The sequence below is a fragment of the Pseudophryne corroboree genome, chromosome 4, assembly GCF_028390025.1.
Source record: "Pseudophryne corroboree isolate aPseCor3 chromosome 4, aPseCor3.hap2, whole genome shotgun sequence".
Classification (NCBI taxonomy): domain Eukaryota; kingdom Metazoa; phylum Chordata; class Amphibia; order Anura; family Myobatrachidae; genus Pseudophryne; species Pseudophryne corroboree.
Genome location: NC_086447.1, coordinates 488,686,259 through 488,708,810, shown reverse-complemented (window position 1 = coordinate 488,708,810; position 22,552 = coordinate 488,686,259). Strand labels below are relative to the sequence as shown.

At 46.7% G+C, this 22,552-nt stretch overlaps 1 protein-coding gene across 4 annotated transcripts in view; it reads left to right on the top strand.

The window, feature by feature from the left end:
• Positions 1–22,552, top strand: part of ZBTB24 (zinc finger and BTB domain containing 24) — an 84,371-nt gene that overhangs the window by 28,780 nt on the left and 33,039 nt on the right. For all 4 annotated transcript variants that reach the window (XM_063917108.1, XM_063917109.1, XM_063917107.1 and 1 more), the window contains exons 3-4: positions 6,809–6,976; positions 15,077–15,160. In XM_063917108.1, the coding sequence (XP_063773178.1) occupies positions 6,809–6,976; positions 15,077–15,160 (252 nt within the window). The remainder of the gene's footprint in view (positions 1–6,808; positions 6,977–15,076; positions 15,161–22,552) is intronic.

Sequence of the window (22,552 nt, the reverse complement as noted above, 5' to 3'; positions counted from 1 at the left end):
AAACCGGCCAACACCTTCTTTAGAGGAGGCCAACCAAAATCCAAGAAACCTGCTGCGGCAGGTTCCTAAGGACATAAGCCTGCTTCAGATGCGCCAAAGTCCTCCGCATGATGGTGGATAGCGCAGCCTGGAGCTAGGGCCGGTGGGGGCGAGACTCAGACATTTCAGTCACGTCTGGGTGTCGTCCTGCCTGGACCCCTGGGTACTAGATATTGTGTCCCAGGGGTACCAGCTGGAATTTCAAGATCTCCCTCTGTTCTTCACATCGGGATTGCCAGCTTTGCCGGCAGACAGGGCTACCCTACAGGGAGCCATCCAGAAGTTGGTGGAGGCACAGGTCATTGTGCCAGTCCCTCCTCAAATGCAGAACACAGGTTACTATTCAAACCTTTTCGTGGTACCGAAACCGGATGGTTCGGTCAGGCCCATTCTGAACTTCAATCACTAAACCCCTTTTCTGAGGGAGTTCAAGTTCAAAATGGAGTCTCTAAGGGCAGTGATATCAGGTATCCCAGGATATCAAGGATGCGTACCTCCACATTCCGATTTGTCTGCCGCATCAAGCTTATCTCTGATTCGCTCTGTTGGACTGTCATTTTCAGTTCCAGGCCCTACCATTCGGCCTCTCCACAGCACCAAGAGTTTTCACTAAGGTGATGGCGGAAATTATGGTTCTCCTCCGCAGACAGGGGGTGAAGATAATTACATATCTGGACGATCTGCTGATTCAGGCATCGTCCAAGGAGAAGCTGTTTCAGTCAATAGCTCTCCAGACCCAGCTTCTCAAGGAACATGGTTGGATCCAGAATATCCCAAAATCACATTTGGAACCAACCAGGAGTTTGTCCTTTCTGGGAATGATCCTCGACACGGAGGTGCAGAGGGTGTCTCTTCCAGAGGAAAAAGCGTTGGCGATACAATCAATAGTCCGTGATGTCCTGAAGCCAGCCCGGGTGTCGGTTCATCAGTGCATTTGCCTTCTGGGGAAGATGGTGGCCTCTTACGAGGCTCTGCAATATGGGAGGTTTCACGCTCGGTCCTTCCAACTGGATCTCCTGGACAAGTGGTTGGGATCCCATCTACACATGCACCAGAGAATACGTCTGTCGCCAAAGGCCAGGATTTCACTCCTCTGGTGGCTGCAATTACCTCACCTTCTGGAGGGCCGCAGTTTGGGATTCAGGACTGGATCCTTCTAACCACGGATGCAAGTCTCCGGGGCTGGGGCGCAGTCACTCAAGGGGAAACCTTCCAAGGAAGGTGGTCAAGTCTGGAAGCCGGCCTGCCGATAAACATTCTGGAACTAAGAGCCGTATACAACAGTCTTCTCCAAGCGGCCCATCTTCTGAGAAATCGGGGCGTTCAGGTACAGTTGGTCAACGTGACAGGGCGGAACGAAGAGCAGAGCGGCAATGTCAGAGGTGACCAGAATCATCCTCTGGGCAGAAAGACACGCATTAGCGCTGTCAGCAATCTTCATTCCGGGGGTAGACAACTGGGAAGCGGACTTCTTCAGCAGACACGATCTCTATCCAGGGGAGTGGGGTCTCCATCCGGTGGTGTTCAAGAAGGTAACCGATCTTTGGGGCGTACCCCAAATCGACATGATGGCCTCTCATCTCAACAACAAGCTTCGGCGGTATTGTTCCAGGTCGAGGAACCCGCAAGCAGTGACGGTGGATGCCCTAGTGACTCCGTGGGTGTTCCAGTCGGTGTACGTGTTTCCTCCACTTCCACTCCTTCCAAGAGTTCTCAAACTCATAAAGAGAACAGGAGTTCAGGCAATCTTCATTGCTCCGGACTGGCCAAGAAGGGCTTGGTACGCAGATCTTCTAGATCTACTGCTAGAAGAGCTGAGGCCTCTTCCTCTTTGGGAGGACCTGCTGCAGCAGGGGCCGTTCGCCTATCAAAACTTACCACGGCTGCGTTTGACGGCATGGAGGTTGAACGCCAGCTACTAGCTCGGAAGGGCATTCCGAACAAGGTTATTCCTACCCTGCTACAGGCTAGGAAAGGAGTAACGTCTAAACATTACCATCCGTATTTGAAAAAAATGTGTCTTGGTGTGAGTCCAAGAAGTTTCCTACAGTGGAGTTTCAACTGGGACGTTTTCTCCTCTTCCTGCAAGCAGGTGTGGATATGGGCCTGAGGTTAGGATCCATAAAGGTCCAGATTTCGTCTCTATCCATTTTCTTCCAGAAACAGTTAGCTGCCCTCCCTGAGGTTCAGACTTTTTTGAAGGGAGTTCTGCACATCCAACCTCCCTGTGTACTGCCTACGGCGCCCTGGGTCTTAACGTGGTGTTGCAGTTCCTCCAGTCGGACTGGTTTGAACCTCTACAGGAGGTTGAGGTCAAGTTTCTCACGTGGAAGGCTGTCACTTTGTTGGCCTTAGCTTCTGCTAGACGTGTGTCGGAGTTGGGGGCCTTGTCATGTAAAAGCCCATACTTCATCTTCCATGAAGATAGAGCTGAGCTTCGGACACGTCAGCAGTTTCTTCCGAAGGTTGTGTCGGCATTTCATATCAACCAACCTATTGTGGTGCCAGTTGCGACTGACTCAATTTCATCAAAGTCCTTAGATGTTGTAAGGGCTCTAAAAATTTATGTGAGGAGGACTGCTCATTACAGAAAATCGGACTCTCTGTTTGTCCTGTATGATCCCAAGAAAATTGTGTGTCCTGCTTCTAAGCAGACGATCTCTCGCTGGATCAGGTTCACTATCCAGCATGCGTATTCTACGGCAGGCTTGCCATGTACTACGTCTGTTAAGGTCCACTCTACTCATTAGGTGGGTTCTTCCTGGGCGGCTGCCCGGGGTGTCTCGGCGTTACAACTCTGCCGAGCAGCTACTTGGTCGGGGTCGAACACGTTCACAAAGTTCTACAAGTTCGATACTTTGGCCTCTGTGGACCTTAAGTTCGGTCAGTTGGTTCTGCAGGAGCCTCCGTGCTCTCCCCTCCCGTTCTGGGAGCTTTGGTACATCCCCATGGTACTAATGTGGACCCCAGCATCCTCTAGGACAGCGGTGGCCAGCCAGTGGCTCTTGAGCCGCATGAGGCTCTTTCTTTATTTAAATGTGGCTCCCAACACTCAATCATGTGACCACAACAGATACAGAAACTGCTACACTCCAGCCAGACATGCAGCAGCACTACAGGGACTGAAAATTGAAGGAGCCAGATACTAGAGGCAAGACACCCACTGGCAAACAGAGAACACATTAGGGGTTGCAGCAATGGCATGACGTGGTGGGGGAACTTTAGTGACACATGAGGGTGGGCTAGAGTGGCGCAAGGCGGAGCTGGCTGGAGTGACACAGAATTGTCCTGGCAAGAGTGACACATGGAGGAGCTGACTGGAGTGATGAAGGAGGGTGCTGGAAGTAGTGACACATGGGAAAGCTGGCTGGAGTGACATGGGGGTGCTGGCAGGAGTGACATAGGAGGGTGCTAGCAGGAGTGTCACATGGGGAGCTGGCTGGAGTGACACATGGGGGAACTTTTTTCTTTTTTTATGTGAATCTGGCTTTTTCAATTATTTTATGTGAAAGTGGCTTTTTCAATGGATCTGACTTTAAAATGTTTTATTTTATGTCGTTCTGGCTTTTTCAATGTATTTTATACCAGGGGCGTGGTCTAGCAGGCACAAGGCCACATTCCATTTTTGCATGTGAGCCTTCGGCTCGATGTCGGCTCTGACGTATCTAACAAGGTTTTTTGGCTCTTTGTCACTGACTGGTTGGCCGCCCCTGTTCTAGGACGTAAGAGAAAATAGGATTTTAATTACCTACCGGTAAATCCTTTTCTCGTAGTCCGTAGAGGATGCTGGGCGCCCGCCCAGCGCTTCGTTATCCTGCAGTGGTTATTTAGTTCAGTACTGCTTAGTTCTGGGTAAGTACTGTCTTGTTACTTGGTAAGTAATCTTGTTCAGCCGTTGCTGATGTTTCAAGCTAGTTAGCTTGGGTTTCCTTGTGTGTGAGCTGGTGTGAATCTCGCCACTATCTGTGTAATCCTTCTCTCGAAGATGTCTGTCTCCTCGGGCACAGTTTCTAGACTGAGTCTGGTAGGAGGGGCATAGAGGGAGGAGCCAGCCCACATTCTCAAACTCTTAAAGTGCCAATGGCTCCTGGTGGACCCGTCTATACCCCATGGTACTAATGTGGACCCCAGCATCCTCTACGGACTACGAGAATAGGATTTACCGGTAGGTAATTAAAATCCTATTTTTCTGTGCATCGCAAGGACTATACACACGGTGCGATATGCACTATACGATTTTGGCTATATAGTCAAAATCGAAAGAAATATCGCACCGCGTGTACACAGTATTAGACTTAGCTGGTAGAAGACAGACTTAAATGGGGAACAGTGCTGACAGCAGAAATCTGTGTACACCAGGGTTTCTGAAACTCCACCATTACAGATAAGGTTTTAAGGATATCAATGCTTGAGCACAGTTGATTTAATTAGTACCTCAGTCAATTGATTTAACCATCATGACTAAGCATGGTTATCCTTAAAACCTAAATTGAAATGGTGGAGTTCGGGAAACTCTTGTGTACGCTGTTCTGGATCAGGGCTGGTGGCAGCAGCATTTAGGTAATACTGGGTCGAGGATGGCAACACACAGTAACTGTTATACCCCTTTTCCATTAGCTTTTTAAACACGGGTAAATGCGTGGGGGCGTGCATTTACCCGTGTTTCTCCCTAGTGGAAAAGGGTCCCCCTGCAAATTCACGGATCCGGGAATCCTACCCGGGTAGCTAGCCGGGTTGAACACGTGTTCAACCCGGTAAGCTGTCTAGTGTGAACGCAAGCCGTGTCGAGGCGTCGCGGCTCCCGTTCACAGTGTATGGGAGGGCGGCGCTGGGAAATCATGTGATCTCCCAGCACCGCCCCTGCCGCGTCACTAGCAGCGTCACCAACCCAGCAATATGCCGGGTTGATGAACGCTGTCTGAAAGGGGGCTGTAGCACGGGTCGCAGCCGCGTCAGGCGACATGCTGCGACCCGTGCTACACAGTGGAAAAGGGGTATTAGACAATTCTGGGTCAGGTCTGGCAGCAGACATAAGATAATGCTGGGTCAGGGCTAGCGGAAGACAGACTAATGATTAGACAATATTGTGTCTGCATTGCAGTAAACAGACTGTAATGATTAGATAAAAGTGGCTTTGGATTGGTGGCAGGCTGACGGTATTGATTAAGCAATGCTGAGATCAGGCCTGAAGGCTGTCAAACTGGTACTCCCAAGAACAGAGGCGGATTGGCCATAGGGCTTACAGGGAAGATCCCCGGTGGGCCGGCGCACCTGTGGGGCCTGTTTTGTTTGAGGACATGTGGTCCTATTTATAGACATAATGAATAAGATACAAAATAATTTGCATATATGAAAATTACTTTGACCTGTGATTGCAGATGATCTAGTGATCTGCCTGCTTGGCTGACATATAAGATTGAGTGAATAGTGATTGGGATACAGTTGGTGTAATAAGCAAGAAAATATATCTTTCTAGAGAATTATATAGTTTCCTAAATTCTAAAGGTGTATCATATAATGTGCTCATAATATTTAATTTTATTTCCTTTTAACTTCCCCCTTGATGCTGGACATGCCCACTATCTGGAAAGTCTTGGGGGAAGGGTGCTGCTGCTATGGCCCATGGCTAGACCTTACATGTCTGGTGCTGCCCATGTGGGGCCACTAGTACAAATTTTTCCAGGGCCGCTTTTTGTTCCAAATCCGCCCTTGCCCAAGAACCAGCTATGGTCAGGGGCAGGAGAAGTTAGCTGAATCTGAAAGACAAACCGAGGAATGCAGGATCAGTTACTAGCAAAGTAGGGAAGTCTGCAAAACTGGCCTAATCCATGTGATCAGCAGAAGCCGAATAGACACTTAAGCAAAAGTGTCACAGTTGCCTAGAAACTAGGTTTACTGACCAAAAGACAAGGCGGAAGCTGGCTGCATTTGCTAAGCAATGATCCACAGCTTAGTTCTCCAATACTAAGTTTGCATAAATCCTCCATGATTACACATGTAATCTCTCCTTACCCCATGAGATGTGTTTATGCTGGGCTAGTTTCTGCAAATCATATTGTTCCAGATGGGTGGTTATCTATAATGCACTTAGATGCTAGCTGTGGGAGGAGCTTTAATCTCTTCTACTTCCTGTTCTTAAAAAGATGGGAGGGGACAAGCTCATAATCAGTGCTGTCATGGAGGATGCATGTGACGCATTGGTAAGAATAATCTAGACTTGTTATTCTTGCTATAAACCAAAAACAGACCGAATGAGTGAGACTTTGATGTCCAGTGTACCAGATTATTCCATTACACTCTCCAATAATTAATGGATCCATTGCGCAGCCTGCATTTGTTGATACAGATGGCACTTAGTACCCTGCAATACCAGATGGAGTGAAGAGGGATTGGATACATGATGTCAACAGTCACTATGTCGACAGTGATTGTATCGGCATCACAACGCCAGCGCCAGTATCTGATATGGTTCTAATGCAACTTAAAGCGTTTTTACGGCGCGGGCTTGATAACATGCTGCTTTCCAGTATCGTGACAACATCCTGAAAACAGACCATGTTCATCATATGGCACCTGAACCAGCGAGGTTTCGTTCTTACCTTTATCATTCTACATGTTTCTGTCCTTTGTTACTTTTTTTTATTTTACATTTACCAGAAATGTTTTGTGTTTTTAAATATTAATTGCTTCATCTCAGAAAAAATAAATTCAGCTTGGGGTTAGTTTATACCTCTCAGATGTTAACTGCCTTTCATTACTGATCTTCCAGGAGAGCGCCCCTACAGATGTGCAGAATGTGGAAAAGGTTTCTCCCAAAAGCACTCTCTGCAGGTCCATGAGCGCATACATACAGGAGAGAGACCCTATAGCTGCACTGTATGCAACAAATCTCTTGCAACCAAGCATTCTTTAATGGAGCACATGAGTCTGCATGCAGGTAAATACTTTGTGTTCAGAAATTTTGAGACTTTTAAGAAGTTGCTGTATTCCCAAATTATTTTGAACTAACAGAATTTTCTCCAGTTATCCCCCACACGCCAAAGCCCTAATTGTAGGTCAGTTGGCGTCTGACAGAAAAGGACCATAGAACATCAATAGGACATGGATGTAATGATTACATATTCTGGTTTGTACTAGCAACTTGTCACGGTTGATATCCATGTATTTAAGATTAACACTGATAATAAAACCCATACATATATCTGTAATGCAGTTTATAAAACAGGAATAAATTGTATTTTGTAATAGCCATATCTGAAGGTATCAAACAGGACTGCCTGGAAATATCAATGCATTTAGCCAGCTTTGTACAAAGGACAATTTTTGGGTCCTTTTGGAGACCTAAAAATAGTGCATACTTTATATGCTATTTGGAATACCTTTGATGGACCAGGTCAATTTTCCTGATATTGTGCACCATCTTTTTAATTGGAAATTACTTTTTCATTTCTAATTTTATCCAACAGGATTTATATTGCTTTTTTTGGGTTCTGTAGAGGTTTCTTAAGGTAACCTTTTGTATCATAAGCTAGCTAAAAGCAGGCAAAAAGCACAGAAATACATACTTTTCATATTTTTTCCTATGGTTACTTTTATATATTCAAAGCTTTTATGTATTCAAAGCAGATCCTCCCCAAATTACCCAGAAATGTATTTTAGTTGTCCCAGAAGTTATGATACCAATATGTCCATGTATATGTTACTGCATACCTTATAATTATGTGTGTGCGTGTATTTTTTTATTTTATTTATATAATGTGTATGTAGGATGTACATTTTTTATATACAGGTTGAGTATCCCATATCCAAATATTCCGAAATACGGAATATTCCGAATTACGGAATTTTTTGAGTGAGAGTGAGATAGTGAAACCTTTGTTTTCTGATGGCTCAATGTCCACAAACTTTGTTTAATACACAAAGTTATTAAAAATATTGTATTAAATGACCTTGGGGCTGTGTGTATAAGGTGTATATGAAACATAAATGAATTGTGTGAATGTATACACACTTTGTTTAATGCACAAAGTTATTAAAAATATTGGCTAAAATGACCTTCAAGCTGTGTGTATAAGGTGTATATGAAACATAAATGCATTCTGTACTTAGACTTGGGTCCCATCACCATGATATCTCATTATGGTATGCAATTATTCCAAAATACGGGAAAATCCGATATTCAAAAGTCTTCCGGTCCCAAGCATTTTGGATAAGGGATACTCAACCTGTATATATATATATCAGAGAAATGAAATGCAGGGGGCGCCAATAGTGCATTAAAAGTGTTTGACAGTTTTATTCAAACTTCCCATACGCGTTTCGTCATCAGACTTCGTCAGTGAGCCCACTGACGAAGTCTGATGACAAAACGCATATGGGCGTGGTCTGATGTAAGGACTTCGAACTGAGAAACGCTGATCTGACTGTGGGGTAATTCTCGTGTCTTTTATACAAGCGGTGGTTTAACCGCCTTTTATGGTACGGGCTCTCATTTGCTGTATCGTTGTGGAAGTTTGAATAAAACTGTCAAACACTTTTAATGCACTATTGGCGCCCCCTGCATTTAATTTCTCTGACAGGATTACGACCCGTCCGGAATCGGGTGTTACTGGGGAAGCGACAGCTGGAAGTTCCAGACGTGCACATTGACAAAACTTCATTTGCCAGTAATAGTGGGTGTCAGTGACTGTGAGGAATACTTTTTCCGCTAAAATCTTGGATTTGTAGTGCCACAGGAGTTCATTCTACCCTGTCTATGCGCTCATACCTTTTTTAATATATATATAATATAATACTCACGTGTAAAAGTCTTTGGACAAAGCTTATATGCTTCCTTATATTGCTTTTTCTTAATGGATATCAACTTTAATTGCTCCCTAAAATCCGTTTGCTTATATGCTCAAGTACGTAATTTAGAGCTGGCCATTAATAAATCTGGTATGTATGTTGATTAATTTTAGTCAGTAATATTTTTTTATCTAGATATATTTTTATTAATTGAATATATTTATTTTTTTATTTTTACTTTAATGTCCATTTTTACAGTACTTAAAGCAATAATAAACATAGCATGCAAATATTCACTTGAATTGCGTGCCAACATTCAACCTTTCTTAAGGCTATATTTTTCGACAAATTGCTAACAAATTACAAATGCCAAATTAGCTTGATAGAAAAACAGGTACAAACGTGACTAAAAAAAATAAAAATAGGATTTTAATACCTACCGGTAAATCCTTTTCTCTTAGTCCGTAGAGGATGCTGGGGTCATCATAGAACCATGGGGTATAGACGGGATCCGCAGGAGACATGGACACGTTAAGACTTTGAAAGGGTGTGAACTGGCTCCTCCCTCTCTGCCCCTCCTCCAGACTCCAGTTATAGGAACTGTGCCCAGGGAGACGGACACTTTGAGGAAAGGATTAATTGTTAAACTAAGGGGAGATTCATACCAGCTCACACCTCAAGCATGCCGCACAACGTGGCATACAACAGAACACAAGCCAGCGGCATGAACAATTTGCAGTAACATGCTGGCAATAAACGTAACACAACATGTGTGTAACCACAACTAATAACTGCAGATACAGTATGCACTGGGACGGGCGCCCAGCATCCTCTACGGACTAAGAGAAAAGGATTTACCGGTAGGTATTAAAATCCTATTTTCTCATACATCCTAGAGGATGCTGGGGTCACCATAAAACCATGGGGTTATACCAAAGCTCTAAAATGGGCGGGAGAGTGCGGATGACTCTGCAGCACCGATTGATTGAACCTGAGGTCTTCATCGGCTAAGGTGTCAAACTTGTAGAACTTTGCAAATGTGTTTGACCCCGACCAAGTAGCTGCTCGGCAAAGTTGTAATGCCGAGACCCCCCGGGCAGCCGCCCAGGATGAGCCCACCTTTCTAGTAGAATGGGCCTTCACCGATTCCGGTAACGGCAATCCAGCCATGGAATGAGCATGCTGAATCGTGTTACAGATCCAGCGTGCAATGGTCTGCATGGAAGTAGGATACCCAACCTTGTTGGGAGCATACAGGACAAACAGAGCCCCTGTTTTCCTAATCGGAGCCATTCTGGCGACATAATTCTTCAAAGCTCTGACCACATCCAGAGATTTTGACTCAGCGAAGGCGTCAGTAGCCACAGGTACCACAATAGGTTGGTTTATGTGGAAAGAGGAAACCACCTTCGGTAAAAATTGCTGACGTGTCCTCAATTCAGCTCTATCTTCATGGAAGATCAAATAAGGGCTCTTGTGAGACAAGGCCGCTAACTCAGACACCCGCCTTGCAGATGCCAAGGCCAACAGGATGACCACTTTCCAAGTGAGGAATTTCAACTCCACCTTCCGTAAAGGTTCAAACCAATGTGATTGAAGGAACTGCAACACCACATTAAGATCCCATGGTGCCACTGGAAGCACAAATGGAGGTTAGATGTGCAACACGCCTTTCACGAAAGTCTGAACTTCTGGAAGGGAGGCCAATTGTTTCTGAAAGAAAATGGATAAGGCTGAAATCTGTACCTTAATTGAGCCCAATTTTAGGCCCGTATCCACACCTGCTTGTAGAAAATGGAGAAAACGTCCTAGGCGAAACTCTTCTGTAGGAGCCCCCTTGGATTCACACCAAGAACATATTTTCTCCAAATACGGTGGTAATGTTTAGACGTTACCCCTTTTCTGGCCTGAATAAGTGTGGGAATGACTTCACTGGGAATACCCTTACGGGCTAGGATTTTGCGCTCAACCGCCATGCCGTCAAACGCAGCTTCGGTAAGTCCTGATACACGCACGGCCCCTGTTGTAACAGGCCTTCGCGCAGCGGAAGAGGCCAGGGATCTCCTATGAGTAATTCCTGAAGATCTGGATGCCAGGCCCTCCTTGGCCAGTCTGGGACAATGAGGATCGCCCGGATCTTTGTTGTTCTTATGATCTTTAGAACTTTTGGGATGAGAGGAAGTGGAGGAAATACATACACCGACTGAAACACCCACTGTGTCACCAGAGCATCCACCGCAATTGCTTGAGGGTCCCTTGACCTGGAACAATATTTCTGAAGCTTCTTGTTGAGACGAGATGCCGTCATGTCTATTTGAGGAAATCCCCAACGACTTGTCACCTCTGTGAAGACTTCTTGGTGGAGGCCCCACTCTCCTGGATGGAGATCGTGTCTGCTGAGGAAGTCTGCTTCCCAGTTGTCCACTCCTGGAATGAATATCGCTGACAGAGCGCTTGTATGTTTTTCCGCCCAGCGGAAAATCCTTGTTGCTTCTGCCATCGCCGCTCTGCTTTTCGTTCCGCCCTGACGGTTTATGTACGCTACTGCTGTCACATTGTCCGACTGGATCAGTACAGGCAGATCTCGAAGAAGATGTTCCGCTTGCAGAAGGCCGTTGTAAATGGCCCTTAACTCCAGAACATTTATGTGTAGACAAGTTTCCTGACTTGACCATCTTCCTTGGAAGTTTACTCCCATTGTGACTGCCCCCCAGCCTCGGAGTCTTGAATCCGTGGTCACTAGGATCCAGTCGTGTATCCCGAACCAGCACCCCTCTAGGAGGTGAGAACTGTGCAGCCACCACAGGAGTGATATCCTGGTCTTGGAGGACAGGATTATCCTCCGGTGCATGTGTAGGTGGGACCCGGACCACTTGTCCAACAGGTCCCACTGGAACACTCTGGCATGGAACCTGCCAAGCTGAATGGCCTCGTAGGCCGCAACCATCTTCCCTAGCAACCGAATGCATTGATGGATTGACACTCTTGCTTTATTCTGGTTACATATCCTGCTTAGATGAAGCTGCTGGCTCCAGCTTGGGTATACCGGTGACATTCCGGTGTGTTCCCTGACCCAGTGTCCGCTTACCTGCTGCCTGGTGATTTCTGTAGCCGGGTCCTGTGTTGTGGTGCACCTAACACCAGCGGCTGTCTTCCTGTGCTGTATCCGGCTGACTGCTCTCTCCCTGTCCTTGGCGGTGATCTCCAGTGGCCCATTGCGCTTCTTGTTGGACCCGGTCTGGCTCATCGGGGCGGCCTGCAATTGCTGGGAGACTGTGCCCACCATTTTGCGACTGCTCCTATCTGTGGCTGCTACCTGAGGCTCGCTGTGTGTGCAGTATCACTGGTGCTGCAGCTGCACTGTTTCACTGTCTCCTGTCTCTGTGGTCCTTTGGTCTCTTCTCCTACGAATCCTGCACAATTACTGCCTGCTATCTCTGGTTGGCCTGTCTCATCTGCATTTGCAGGTTAGTTCTGATGTGCTAGCCGCCACCATTTTGCCACTAGGCTCCTTCACAGGGATTCAGTATGACCTCCTGGGGTTCAGGAGGCCGACGTCGGATCCCAGCAGCCGTAATACCAGCAGTGAGCGCAGCGCATCCCCGATGCGCTCGCCATGCTTCGGGCCAGGTTATATTCCCCTTCGGGTGGTGGCATGGACCACCACCCGAGTGGGGATTCCAGGCAGAGATATTTCACCGGGTGTTGGGATTCCGGCGTCTGTATCCTGACCGCCGGGATTCCGGCAGCCGGCAACTTGAAAGCCTCCCCTTTACAGTTGGTGCCCCGTGTTCCTTGCCATCCTGGAACTTCTGCACTGGGACATTTTTCCTCATGTTGGTTTGGTGGCTCCTGTGGTACACTCTGTGTACTGGATCTGTTCTTTTTGACTCTCCATGACTCTGTACCTCTAAATATGGATAGCCCCTCTGCTACAGATCCTTCAGGCTATTAATACTTCTACACAGAGGCTTCTCAATAAGTTTGGAGTCCTGCAGGTGGATGTCCCTTCTCCCTGCTTTGCTATTTGGAAGATTCGCGCAGGGTTTGAGTTGGCTGTACCCTCTATTTCTGAAGCAGAGGTCCTCCACTTTCATATGCCTGATGTTGGCTTGGATTTATCCTTCTCGATGGCTGTGATCTTACCAAAATTGGTTAATTACTCCGTTACTGGGTGTTTTGACATTGCTGCAGTCCTTCCAAAGCTTTGTTCTCTGAACTTGTTGGGTATGCTACAGCTGTGAGATATGTGAAGAATGCTTTGAGCTCTTTTGCTTATCTACGAGTGAACTGGGAGGAGAATGTTCCTCTATTTTTATCCAGTCAAGGGACTGAGGTCTGGCCGTACCAGTGTTATGTACAGTAGCTTATCTTTTTGCCTCACTGGTTGGGATGCCTTTTCTACTAATTCCCTTTTATTATTCATATGCACTTGTATCTCCTGTGATATTTCAGATTTACTCGAGTAGGTGTTTGTTTGTGTACATCAAAAAGGGAAGATAAATACATTATCATGGTCCGATGTTTTCTTGTATAGTTGAGTCGCTTGGCCTTGTTTCCACATTGAAGGTATGGCTTTTTGTACGAAATTCTTCCATGAAGACCACTTCTGGCCAGACATCTCAGAACGGTAGATGGGTATTCCTGTGTCCCACTGGTTTCTGCTAGTTCTGAGCTGATGGCACTGCTGGACATCTTCCGATTTCATTGGGGAAGTAAGCATGATGTTTCTTTCATCTGATGTACTTTCTTTGGCTGACCACTGCGTCTGTGGTCCTCAACGTTGCCCGTTTCTTTGTGCCTCTTCAAGAGAGCATGAACATCTTGAAACCACCTGCTTTGAAATCTTTGCCTGGAAGAGACCTTGCTGATGCAGTATAACTATTTTGTGTCTTGTTGCTGTGCTCCATCTTGCTATGGTGTATGACCTGTGACATGAAACAGTCTTCCACAACCTCACCTTTGTAGCAGTTTGGCTGTTCCTCACCCAGTTTTAAGCCTTCTGCACAACTGTTTCTGTTTTAGTTAATGACTGTGTTTCAACCTATATATGAAATGATGATCATTATCACTTGTTTGGTATGACTGGATAATTATACACCTCTCTATAATCCTACAAAATCCCTGACTTTGTGCGTGTACCTAGAAGAATTGATGCTGTTTTGAAGGCAAAGTTCTATTCTGTTCATTCACTTTACATTTTGTTAATTGGTAAAAATAAACTATTAACACTTATTTTTGAAAGCATTCTTACTTTGCAGCATCACTCCACCTGCATGCATTACTGATCTAAGATGCTAACTAGGACGCAGCATCAGATAATCTGCAACACCATTGGTCAGATGCATGACCTATGACTTCGCACAAACAAGCTGCCGCAATTCCAATAAAGAGGCCAGTAAATCTCCATCTTATGTCACTCTGCCAAAATGGCAGTGACATCCCTCAAACGCCAGCAGACTGGGTCTGGCACATGTGCAAAGTACTGAACATTGGTACTTTGCAGCATGCACCGCTAATCTGTCAGAACCCGAATCAGGCCCAGTGTGCTGTTGAATGATCCTGCTTACTGCAGTATACAAGTCTTCCCTTAATTATTCAGTCGCACAAATGAACAGGTCACCGGTCCCCACAAGATCAGCACATTCATGTCTGCATTTATTCTGTACTACGTGGAAATGCCTATCATCTGACTACATGTTGTTCACCCCCCACCCAATCCAAAACTTCAACCCTTGTTTTTTTAATTTATTTTTTAATAAAGTGTATTTTATTGTTTTTGATAACAAACATAAATAAGAATAAAACAATCACACTGAAGAACCAAAAAAATTACATATGCATTTCCTGTGGAACATCAGTAGACACAGACAATTATAAAGTTGTATGAAAGAAAGATTGCAGCACAGAGCCCTGGCACTTAGTAGAACAAACCACAAAACCCAGGAATATTCAATGTCAAACAGATCATTTGAGAATATTGCAAATCGTATATAATCCAAACAGGAAAGTGAATAGCGCTGTATATCAATAGTAAGAAAGTCAATATGTAAGTAGCCATGGAGGCAGGTAAGTGTGTGACCAAGGCAAGAGTTTACTTTATAAATGAAACAAATATTTGAAACTAAATATACAGTATATTACAATTTTAGTACACACCTCATACTGGTATTCATTAAGACTTTATACAGTGAATGTTGTATATGTGTAGTGCTTGTAAAAATACGTATAACTTATTTTATTTCATCAGGCAAAAAAGCATTTACTTGTGACCAGTGTGGAAAGTTTTTCAGTCAGAAAAGACAACTGAAGAGTCATTATCGTGTACATACAGGTAAGCCCAGATCTCCTTATTTCTCTTATTGTTGGGTTTACTTTTACATAACTAACACATTAAGACACTTGGGTAACAATTATATTGGTATGGTCACTGACGATTTAAGCAAGGTTTGTTGTACACATCGATTCCCTGAATCTACCTCCAAATGTTTAACAAAGCACGCGTCCTCAGCGTTACTCATTCACATACTGTAATGTTTCCATACCGGGAGGCTCTTTCAGGCACAGCATGTTTTAGTGATTGTACTGGCAGATAATGAGTCTGACTTACAACCGATAGTATAGTCAGTAGTCATCAGTCAGTATTGGCTACAGCTTTAAAATTTCAAGCTCTCAAAGGGCTTAGTAAAGATCGTTTACAGTAAATTACTAGGTTGTTGTACATAGTGTGATTCTGCAATATATTCCTTCACCCTGGTAACAGAATACACTTGTCACAAGTAGTGGGTCTAATAATACATCAATAAGTTTCTTACAGTGTATAGAATAACAGTATGCTATTTTAATCTGACTTTCTGCTGCGGGGTACACTGGGCTCCACAAGGATAAACATAGGGGTGTAGAGTAGAATCTTGATCCGAGGCACCAACAGGCTGAAAAGCTTTGACTGTTCCCAGAATGCATAGCGCCGCCTCCTCTATAACCCTGCCTCCCTGTACAGGAGCTCAGTTTTGTAGTTGGTGCCGCAGATAGCAGGCACATAACAGAGGGGCTGCTCCAGGCAGCCCTAAGAAGAGCTTTTTTGAAGAAAAAGTGAAGACTACAAGGGCAGCAGCGGTGTGTAAATGTCAGGAGACATTCACTGCTGCAGCTCCAGCTCTCCCCAGCGGCGCTGTACACTCCCGAGCCCTGGTTGCCGGGTAACTACAGCAGGAGGCTCCGGTTTTCTTCATGGTCAGGCACACACAACGGGGGCTCTCTGGGATCGCATGGCCGCGCTTCCGGAGGTGGTGAGTGGTACCCGTACTTTATCGCGATCCTGCGCGGACAGTGGGAGGCGGGCCGCGCGCGCTGGAGGTGGACACTGTGGCAGTACAGGCGATCCCACTAGATCACCAGGGCATGGGTGCAGGTCATGTTTTCCCTTAAAACCATTTTAATAGTAGCCCACAGTACCCAGTGGTTTTGCCAGCAGGGGGATAAGGCTTAGACCTGGAGCCCAGCCCCAGGGCGCCATTTCCCGCAAATGTTCCCGCCCTGGAGCTGCATATCTGTCTCTCCCTCACTCCCTGTCAGTGTCTGGGCGCCATTTCTCTCAGCTACACTGTTCCTGGGACTGCTTGGGCAAATCCTCCTGTGTAAAGCCACCTGGTTGTCAGCGCTGTGACTTTACATGACATTTAAGTATTCTACCTGCCTTTTAGACAGTGTTAGTTAAGAAAGAGTGCATTTAGTCAGGGTTTTCTAGTACAATTACCCTGTGATATACATCCAGTTCTTACTGTGCAGTGTTGTATCTATTGACTTCACAGCTATATAAGCTATTCCAGTGCAGTATTATTGTTGGTAATAACCTCTGCATTGTATAACTGTGACTATCTGTATGTGCATTAGCTCTCTGAGTAGTGTCCATTTCGTGTCTCTCACTCAACTTGCTATCCCTATATTCTATAACCTGAGGGGGCTTGGTGCGTCAGGTTTTATACTTATATAGGATTTTCACAAAGATATACTTTAATACGTATTTTTCTCTGTGATTTTAGTCACCATATCTCTTTTATCTCTGCTTGTGCTGACTACACTGCGCAGGGGTTTGGGTAAGAGGTATTGTGCTGCTGCCAATTGTACTGTGTTACCTGATACTGCAAGTTATATCATGTCTGCTTCTGAGGGTAACGGTTCTGGGGCTGAACACACTGCCGGTGTTGCTGAAACCACAGATCCCTATGAGGAGAATATAGCAGCTGTGGGCTCTGGTTTGGGGGCTCCTTGCCCCCCAGTGGGACTGTGGCAACGGAGGTACATAATGACTCACCGTGGGCCGCTTTTTCCACGCTTCTACATACGCTAGTTAATAAGCTAACACCCCCTATGGGACCCCCTATGCCGGTGCAACCGTATGTGGTCCCTGCAGCTAACCCGCCGTGGGCAATTTATCTGCTCAATTGAAGAAGTTGAACCAGTCCCTGACTACTAAAAAGTCTGACCCTCGCTCGCCTAAGTCCAAGGGGTCCTCTAAGCGAGTTCTTGTCTCCTCCACTGCTGTCACTGACACCTCGTCTGATGAAGACGGCACTTACACTGACCCCACAGATTCTGACTCAGATACTGCTGATGGGAAGGGTAGTTCACATGTGAATGTTCCTGATCTTTTGGAGGCTATTAAGTTAATTTTACAGATTACGGATGATCCCGAGCCATCCGTCCCTCCTAAGAAACCAGATAGGTTCAAGCGTCAGAAGGTGGTTAAACAAGTTTCTCTTACGTCCTAGAGGATGCTGGGGACTCCAAAAGGACCATGGGGTATAGACGGGATCCGCAGGAGCTTGGGCACACTGAAAAGACTTAATCTGGGTGTGAACTGGCTCCTTCCTCTATGCCCCTCCTCCAGACCTCAGTTAGACTTTTGCCCAGGACTGACTGGACACTCACAGGGGAGCTCTCCTGAGTTTCTCTGGAAAATACTTTTTGTTAGGTTTTTTATTTTCAGGGAGACCTGCTGGCTACAGGCTCCCTGCAGCGTGGGAGTGAGGGAAGAGAAGTCAGACCTACTTCTTCTTAGTTAAGGGCTCTGCTTCTCGGCTACTGGACACCATTAGCTCCAGAGGGTTCGATCACTTGGTGCGCCTAGCTGCTTGTTCCCGGAGCCACGCCGTCACCCCCTCACAGAAGCCAGAAGAAAGAAGTCGGGTGAGTATGAGAAGATCAGAAGACTTCAGGACGGCAGAAGACTTCAGTAACAGAAGGGACAGCACAGCGGTAATGCTGTGCTCCATGCTCCCACACACATCACCAACGGTAGTTACAGGGTGCAGGGCGCTGGGGCGCCCTGGGCAGCATGTTACTGAGGTCGGGGACCGGCAGAAGGCTTTCGGTGCCTCGGCACCGTTTCTTAAACCCCCGCCGGCATCTTTTTCATTTTCAAATTTGGCGGGCCGAAGCGCGCCGGGAAGGGGGCGGAGCTTCGTCCCGCGGCTCACAGGCGCCATCTTCTCCTTCAACACGCGGCTGAAGGAGACGCTGCCGGGACCTCCACATTCCTCTCACAAGTAAAGGGGAGATATTCAGAAGGGGGGGGGGCCGCAGTGTGGTGTTTCTTATCATTATAAATTAAGCAACGCTGGGTACATATATCTTTTGTCAGGATATATGCGCGCTGGGGTGTGAGCTGGCATACTCCCTCTGTGTCCTCTATCTGGGCTTCATTGTGGGCCTGTCACCTAGCTGGGACGTTCTGTGTGTATCTTTGTGTCGGTACTACGTGTCGGCATGTCTGAGGCTGAATGTTATTCACCAGAGGAGGTTATTGGGGGAGCGGATGCGGGCTAGATTTGGGACTGTCGACGCAGCCGACACCTGATGTACTCGCATTGCTCAGTACGATAAATTCGAATGTAGCTTCTTTATCAAAGAGGTTGGATAAGTCTGAGTCACAGACACAGGTGTGGAAAAAGTCCATGGAAGAGGCTTTGTCTCAGGTACAGACTCCATCTGGGTCGCAAAAGCGGCCATTTACTCAAGTGGTAGATACGGATACCGACACGGACTCTGATTCCGAGGTCGATTTCACTGAGGCTGCTTTACATCCACGATTAGTTAAGAGTATTCAGTACATGATTGTGGCTATAAAAGATGTTTTACACATTTCTGATGAACCTGCGGTACAGGAAACAAGGATTTGCTTGTTTAAGGGAAAAAAACCTGAGGTGAAGTTTCCCCCCTCTCATGAAATGAATACTCTATGTGAAAAGGCTTGGGAGTCGCCGGATAAGAGGTGGCAGATTCCCAAGAGGATTTACATGGCATATCCGTTCCCCTCTGATGACAGGGAAAAATGAGAGGCGTCTCCAAATGTTGACAAAGCTCTATCTCGCTTGTCTAAGAAAGTGGCGCTTCCGTCTCCTGACACGGCAGCTCTCAAAGATCCGGCGGATCGCAAGCTGGAGATGTCTCTGAAGTCCATTTTCGCTAATTCGGGTGCATTGCTCAGACCTGCTGTGGCGTCGGTATGGGTGAGTAGTGCTATTACTAAATGGGCTGAGAATTTAGCTAATGATATGGATACCCTTGATAAAGATAATGTTCTTTTGACTCTTGGTTATATCAAGGACGCTGCAGATTACCTGAAGGATGCGGCGAGGGATGTCTGTCTCTTGGGATCAAGAACCAATGCCATGTCGATATCAGCCAGGAGGGCGTTGTGGATCCATCAATGGAATGCTGATGCCGACTCCAAGAGGGCTATGGAAGCGTTACCCTTCAAAGGTACTGTCTTGTTTGGGGACGGCTTGGCTGACCTGGTCTCGAACGCGACTGCGGGTAAGTTCTCTTTTCTTCCTTATGTTCCCACACAACAGAAAAAGGCACCACATCAGCAGATGCAGTCCTTTCGTCACAATAAATACAGGCGTGGAAAAGGTTCGTCCTTCCTCGCTTCAATAGGTAGAGGAAGGGGAAGGAAACCACCTGCAGTGTCAGGCGCCCAGGACCAAAAGTCCTCCCCTGCTTCTACCAAGTCCACCGCATGACGCTGGGGCTTCCCTGGGGGAGTCCGGACCGGTGGGGGGCCGTCTACAAATATTCAGTCAGGTCTGGATTCAATCAGACCTGGATCCTTGGGTCCTAGAGATTGTGTCTCAGGGATACAAGCTGGAGTTTCGGGAGATACCCCCTCACCGGTTCTTCATTTCGGCGTTACCAGTAGCTCTTCCGGACAGGGAGGTGGTGCTGGCAGCGATACAAAAATTGTGTCTACAGAGGGTCATTGTTGCCGTTTCCTCGTCCCAACGGGGGGAGGGGTTCTACTCGAGCCTCTTTGTTGTGCCGAAACCGGACGGTTCGGTCAGACCAATTCTAAATCTAAAATCCCTCAATCCATACTTGAAAGTTTTTAAGTTCAAGATGGAATCTCTTCGAGCGGTAATTGCCAGCCTGGAAGGGGGGGGATTTTATGGCGTCAGTCGACATAAAGGATGCCTACTTAAATGTCCCGATATGTCCTTCACATCAGGCTTTCCTCAGGTTTGCGATACAGGATTCTCATTACCAATTTCAGACTTTGCCGTTTGGGCTTTCCATGGCTCCGAGGATTTTCACCAAAGTCATGGCGGAAATGATGGTTCTCCTTCGCAAACAAGGGGTTACAATTATCCCGTACTTGGACGATCTCCTGATAAAGGCGAGGTCCAAGGAACGGTTGCTGAGAAGTGTAAATTTGTCACTGTCGGTTCTGCGACAGCACGGTTGGGTACTCAATTTGCCAAAATCTCAGTTGATTCCGACCACTCAGCTGCCTTTTCTGGGCATGATTCTGGACACGGATTTACAGAAAGTTTTTCTTCCAGAAGAAAAAGCTCTGGAACTGCAGACGATGGTCAGGGAACTTCTGAGGCCGACGAGAGTGTTGATCCATCACTGTACTCGGGTTCTGGGGGAAATGGTTGCGGCGTACGAAGCCATTCCATTTGGCAGGTTTCATGCCCGGGTGTTTCAGTGGGACTTGCTGAGCAAATGGTCCGGGTCTCACCTGCACATGCACCAGAAGATAAGTCTATCTCCCAGAGCCAGAATTTCTCTCCTGTGGTGGCTACAAAGTCCTCACCTCGTAGGGGGACGCCGGTTCGGTATCCAGGATTGGGTACTTCTGACAACAGATGCAAGTCTCCGGGGCTGGGGCGCAGTCACCCAAGGAAGGAACTTCCAAGGGAAATGGTCGCTCCAGGAAGCTTGTCTCCACATAAATGTTCTCGAGTTAAGAGCCATTTACAACGGCTTGCTGCAAGCAAGAAGCCTTCCTGGTACAGTCAGACAACATCACAGCGGTGGCACATATAACCCGTCAAGGCGGAACAAGGAGCAGAGCGGCAATGGCGGAGGCCACAAGAATCCTTCGCTGGGCGGAACAACACGTGAGCGCCCTGTCAGCAGTCTTCCTACCGGGAGTGGACAACTGGGAAGCAGATTTCCTCAGCAGACACGATCTCCATCCGGGAGAGTTGGCTCTTCACCAAGAGGTATTTGCAGAGGTGACAAAACGTTGGGGAATTCCGTTGATCGACATGATGGCGTCTCGTCTCAACAAGAAGCTCCCAAGGTATTGTTCCAGGTCAAGGGACCCCCAAGCCAGTGCAGTGGACGCCCTGGTGTCTCCGTGGGTGTTCCAGTCGGTGTATGTGTTCCCTCCACTTCCTCTCATTCCAAAGGTACTGGGGATCATTCGAAGAGCAAGGGTTCAGGCGATTCTCGTCGTTCCAGATTGGCCAAGAAGGGCCTGGTACCCGGATCTTCAGGAATTACTGGTAGAAGATCCTTGGCCGCTTCCTCTAAGAGAGGACCTGTTGTTGCAGGGTCCATGCGTGTTCCCAGACATACCGCGGCTGCGTTGGACGGCATGGAGGTTGAGCGCCAGATCTTAGCTCGTAAGGGTATCCCCAGGGAGGTCATTCCAACTCTCATTAAGGCTAGGAAGGTTACGGCGAAACATTATCACCGTATTTGGAGAAAGTATGTTTCCTGGTGTGAGTCTAAAATGGCTCCTGCGGAAGATTTTCACTTGGGGCGCTATCTCCACTTTTTACAGGCGGGAGTAGACGCAGGCCTGAAATTAGGTTCCATCAAAGTGCAGATTTCGGCTTTGTCTATTTTCTTTCAAAAAGAATTAGCTGTCCTCCCAGAGTTTCAGACTTTTGTGAAAGGAGTAATGCATATCAATCCTCCGTTTGTGCCTCCTGTAGCTCCATGGGAGCTTGATGTGGTCTTACGGTTTCTCATGTCTTCCTGGTTTGAACCTTTGCTTAAGGTTGACTTGAAATTTCTCACTTCGAAGGTAGTTATGCTGTTGGCGCTGGCGTCTGCCAGGCGGGTGTCAGAGTTGGCGGCCTTATCTCATAAGAGCCTGTACTTGATTTTTCATTCGGATAGGCGGAATTGAGGACTCGTCAACAATTTCTGCCGAAGGTGGTTTCTTCATTTCACATTAACCAACCTATTGTGGTCCCGGTGGCTACGGAGGCTGTGGCGATTCCAAAATCTCTGGATGTTGTAAGAGCGTTGAAGATCTACGTCACTAGGACAGCTGTTGCCAGAAAAACTGAGGCGCTTTTTTTCTTGTATGCTTCCAACAAAATTGGTCATCCTGCTTCAAAACAGACTATTGCACGCTGGATTTGTAGTACGATTCAGCAGGCTCATTCTTCGGCCGGACTACCGGTGCCGAAGTCAGTAAAAG